The 5,729-nt window shown below is 37.2% G+C and overlaps 1 protein-coding gene across 1 annotated transcript; it reads left to right on the top strand.

The window, feature by feature from the left end:
* The first annotated feature begins 1,651 nt into the window (after positions 1-1,651).
* Positions 1,652-4,641, top strand: LOC101016135 (olfactory receptor 688). The gene is given in 1 exon segment (XM_021926933.2): positions 1,652-4,641. A coding segment is annotated over 1 exon segment (981 nt). The 5' UTR covers positions 1,652-2,387; the 3' UTR covers positions 3,369-4,641.
* Positions 4,642-5,729: the final 1,088 nt, after the last annotated feature.

The raw sequence follows: 5,729 nt of genomic DNA on the forward strand, positions 1-5,729 counted from the left end.
ATTGCAATACAAAATTTCAATGACACTTTTTTTCAGATTTAAATAAAGGCAGACAGGATCTATATTTATGAATGAGAAGGCTTGATAATATAAAGATATCAACTTTTTTTCAAAATTAATCTACAGATTTAACACAATCCTAACCAAAACCATGCTATGTTGGAACTCAACACAGAATTCTAAGGGTAATCTGGAACATGATTACATAAAAAGGGTTTTAAATTAAGGGAGTAATAAGAGGAATATAGTTCTGTTATGTGTTAAATTTATTATTAAACAAAATTTTTTAATTTAGTTTAATATTGACACAAAAATAACCAGAAAGCAATAGAAACAACAGAATCCCAAAAATGCAATTTTATCTATATGTATGTAAATTCACTATGTGACAAATGACATAATAATCACTTGGTGAGAGCTGTAGAAGCCATTGTCTAATTATTTGAAATCTATTTATTTACATAGGTCTCATTAACAACAAAAGTAATTTCATGTAAATAAGTTATGTCACAAAACCAAAAAGCCAACTATTAAAGATATAGGGAAGTAAATATGGATCGAAATTTGAGTAAAGAACAATATTTTGCAATTGTTTCTTGTTTGCATTGTGGAACACTTTGAGAATTTGATGAAAAATAAACGGATCCTTTCTCTAGAAAAGTGTAAATATAGACTTACAAATTAAGGAAGTTCACAAACTTCCATGAGACTATCTATAAATTCTTGGTTAAAGAGTCCTATTTTAACCATAAAAGATAAAAAATTCATAAAGGGTAAATAGTATAAATAATATTTTAAAGGTTAAAAATGCATATATGTATATATTTACAGTATGTAAAACCAAACGAAAATTGGGGGAAATGTTATAAAATGATTTGATAACATTCAGTAGTCATTGAAAACATGTTTATAAAAATTTAAAATGTCTATAAGGAGTTTCCCAGTGAATTGGAAAGTTTATATATACATAATGTTAAGAAAAAGCACAGTTTGAAAGATCCTATTTTCATGAAACAGGAACTGTGTAAGAAGACTGCAAAGAAAAATGATAAAAATTAAATATTTTGAAACGTTAAATCTTTGCTAAGATTTTTATTTATAGCTATTTTTCTGCATTTTTTGTTTTCTAAAAGTGTTACTGTTTTATTTTTCTTATTTTTTATCAATTTCATGGATAATATACGCTTACCACAATGAATAAATGGCATAGTCATTCATTTTTCTCAGAAGTAGTGAGGGATGGACACTTGATCTTACACTTAATACCATGAAATGAAGCAAAGGCAGAGATTTGGGAAAGATAATATTAATACCTAAATATTTAACAAGATGAGATATTATTCATAGATAAAGGCAATATAAAGAATTCTCAGATATTCAAGGACTCCAGGCATTTTGTCCAAGTACACTTTTTGATACAACTGCTTGAAGATATTTTGCAACAATTCAAGAATAAACAAAATAAGAATGAAAAGAACCAAGTGTTACAGGGCCAAGAATGAGCCATAAAATTACTTAATTTTAAAAAGTCAAAATGTGTGCAATAAATGCTTGCTATGTTTCTAAATTATTCCACAGAAAAATCTGGAAGTGGTGGGAAGTTCATTGGTGATTTTCCCTCCTTACACCTTTTATTAATAAAATTGATTATTTGAAAATATAATTTTAAGTATATCTTTAACACTAGCTTCATAATCAGAAGAGGAAACAAATGATATTCCTAAAGGGTACTGACCTATGGGCTACAATTTGACGCAGGGAGTGCTGGAAATAAATGCAAAAGACTAAAATTTTTTCTATAGATTAGTCGCTAGTGTTTTCAACATATGATTCTTATCTAGACAACTCATTCAACCTATTTCCTCATATGCGAATAACAATACCTCTATGGCGAAGATTAAATGAGAGGGTTTGCTGCAGATACCATTTGCCAGCCACAGGCATTTTTTAAAAGAAAGGCATGGTCAGGGTTTCCACTATGGCTACTTATTCCTAACGGTTCCCAAGAATGGAAACGACACCTCTGCCCTCTAACTTTACCTGCTGAAAATCAGGTTCTTTATAATGTACATGTCTCATACTTTCTATCCTTATTCCCCACCTCCCAGAATTTCAGGAAAATAAAGCTAGAAAACTTTCACTTTTATTCTAGTCAATATTCTACTAAAATTTTTATCTTAGCATCTATTTTGGCCCATCTGTTCTTACCTGAACTGTTTCTTAGGGTCTCAAGAGTGTAGAGAATGCACGATGTTAAAAATGACTGAGTTATTGTGGGTAAGCCTTATTTCTCTACAGAAGTTTTGACCCTCAGTTGAGCTAACCACAGTCTTATTCTGTTTCCCCTTAATCCATAGGCAGATGCTGAGAACAAAATATCTCATGATATGAATATTGGCCTAAGTATAGCCAATAGCTCAGGGTTTCAAGTGTCTGAGTTCATTCTGATGGAGTTCCCAGGCATTCATGAGTGGCAGCACTGGCTCTCTCTTCCCCTGGCTCTGCTCTACTTCTTAGCTCTTGGTGCCAATCTCCTCATCATAATCACCATTCAACATGAGACCATGCTACATGAACCCACGTACCATTTGCTGGGCATACTGGCAGTGGTAGACATTGGCCTGGCCACCACCATCATGCCCAAGATCCTGGCCATCTTCTGATTTGATGCCAAGGCCATCAGCCTCCATGAGTGTTTTGCTCAGATCTATGCCATCCACTCTTTCATGTGCATGGAGTCAGGCATCTTCCTTTGCATGGCAGTGGATAGATATATGACCAGTTGTTATCCCCTTCAGTACACTTCCATAGTTACTGAAGCTTTTGTCGTCAAAGCCACGCTGTCAGTAGTGCTCAGGAATAGCCTGTTGACCATCCCAGTGCCGGTATTGGCTGCCCAGCGATACTACTGCTCCAGGAATGAGATTGATCACTGCCTGTGCTCTAACTTGGGGGTCACAAGTCTGGCCTGTGATGACACCACCATCAACAGGTTTTACCAGCTGGCCTTGGTCTGGGTTGTGGTTGGGAGTGACATGGGTCTGGTCTTCGCTTCCTATTCTTTGATTATTCGCTCAGTGCTGAAGCTGAACTCTGCTAAAGCAACATCTAAGGCCCTGAATACCTGCAGCTCCCACCTTATCCTCATTCTCTTTTTCTACACAGCTATTATTGTAGTATCTGTCACTCACCTAGAAGGAAGAAGGGTTCCCTTCATCCCTGTTCTCCTCAATGTGCTGCATATTGTCATTCCCCCAGCCCTCAACCCCATGGTATATGCCCTTAGGACCCAGGAGCTGAGAGTGGGCTTACAGAAGCTGCTTGGTTTGGGCGAGCATGTGTCCAGGAAGTTAGCTAACTTTAAATAGCAGAATATTATATGCAATGCTGAAGAAAGAGCACAGTCTTTGGAGTCCAACACACCTTGTTTAAAATTCCTTCTTTCCCAATTGCTAGGAATATCGATTCATCTTAATTAATCTATTTTGTATAGAACATAGCATGTTCAAGGCATTGCTCTAATCATTTCACATGTATTAACTTTTTTAATCCTGTAACAACTCTATGATGCAAGCACAATTGCTATTTATACACTTTGTGGATAGGGAAACTGAGTTGGGAAACTTGCCCAAGGTCACAGAGGAAGGAAGTTGCAGAGTAAGATTTCAACGGAAGCAATCAGCCTTCAGTGTTCCGTCTCTTAACTCTTTCTTTCTATTTAACCTCACTACTAATTTTTTAAATGCAAATTAAGATAAACAAGGTGAAATTACATATTACTTCTCTTTAATAAAAGAAAATTCTGTTTTAAAGTTGGCCACAGTTTTTCTCTCTAATGGTAAAGAGAGTATATTTTAAATCCTCCAGAAGGACTCATTCTAGTGGAACTACTTATATAGATGTAAATCAAGAATTTGACAGGAATTATTTTGTGACTTCACAAACTCTTTACCAACTCTTGAGTTAATTTGCATTAGAGCTCTAAAAGGAGTATCTCAAACACTTTTTTTTTTAACTCTCAACACAACTTGAACTTCTTTAATGAATTAAGAAATCTCAACGGAGCCTTGTAGTTCAATGACAGACAGACACCAAGGGTCTCTAAAGGGGAACTTTCCCCATAAGAAAAATGATGATTGTTTGGAGACAGAGAGAAAAGAAAGTTAGCAAAATTGTTTCTTATTTATTTAAATGCTAGGGTATATAGCTCAGCAAAGGTGAAATATTGGCTGCAGGATGAGGTTGGAAGTCTCTCCTGACCCAATCACATGGCAGACTTTGAGAAGAGAAACCTAACACTTCTGCCAGTAAATTTGGAAGTCCATGTGTGAGAACTTTAAGCCATTACAATTCAAGCACTTAAATCATCTTCCCTTTGATAGAGTCAGACAGCGACAGCAAGGCATTATGGTATCTTTGGACAAAGCAGAATGGGACCCTGTGCTTCCACCTGTTTTTTACAGTGACTTCACATATCAAGAAGAGAAAGTAATTGTACTCTATCACTAAGGATCTTTTCCTGACTACAGTCTTATAAATGTCTCATTATAAGAATATGCTAGCAAAGACTTGGAATCAACCCAAATGTCCATCAGTGACAGATTGGATTAAGAAAATGTGGCACATATACACCATGGAATACTATGCAGCCATAAAAAAGGATGAGTTTGTGTCCTTTGTAGGGACATGGATGCAGCTGGAATCCATCATTCTTAGCAAACTATCACAAGAACAGAAAACCAAACATCGCATGTTCTCACTCATAGGTGGGAACTGAACAATGAGATCACTTGGACTCAGGAAGGGGAACATCACACACCGGGGCCTATCATGGGGAGGGGGGAGGGGGGAGGGATTGCATTGGGAGTTATACCTGATGTAAATGACGAGTTGATGGGTGCAGCACACCAACAAGGCACAAGTATACATATGTAACAAACCTGCACGTTATGCACATGTACCCTACAACTTACAGTATAATAATAAATAAATTTAAAAAAAAAAAAAAAAAAGAATACCCTCTTCAAAGTATTCAAAAAGGAATGGGTTGGCTAGGTGCAGTGGCTCAAGACTGTAACTCCAGCACTTTGGGAGCCCGAAGCAGGCAGATTCGCTGAGGTCCGGAGTTCAAGACCAACCTGATCAATATGGCAAAACTCCCGTCTCAACTGAAAATACAAAAATTAGCAGGGTGTGGTAGTGCATGCCTGTAATCCCAGCTACTAGGGAAGCTGAGACAGGAGAATTGCTTGACCCAGCAGGAGGAGGTTGCAGTGAGCTGAGATCGTGCCACTGCACTCCAGCCCAGGTGACAGAGGGAGACTCCTCCTCAAAAAAATAATAATAATAAAATGAAAATAAAAATAAAAAATAAAAACAATTGGGTTATCTGTTTCAAAATAAGACTAACATTCTGCTCATTCAATTTAGGGGTATGCAAGTCATTAGAAAGAGCAGTTTCACTGGGCGCAGTGGCTCACACCTGTAATCCTAGCACTTTGGGAGGCTGAGGCGGGGAGATTACCTGAGGTCAATTCAAGACCAACCTAGCCAACATGGTGAAACCCCAAGTCTACCAAAAATACAAAAATTAGCTGGGTGTGGTGGCAGGCACCTGTAACCCCAGCGACTCAGGAAGCTAAGGCAGGAGAATGGCTTGAACTCAGGAGGCAGAGGTTGCATTGAGCCAAGATCGTGCCACTGTACTCCTACAGCCTGGGCAAAAGGGC

This window comes from Papio anubis, chromosome 12, assembly GCF_008728515.1.
Source record: "Papio anubis isolate 15944 chromosome 12, Panubis1.0, whole genome shotgun sequence".
Lineage (NCBI taxonomy): Eukaryota > Metazoa > Chordata > Mammalia > Primates > Cercopithecidae > Papio > Papio anubis.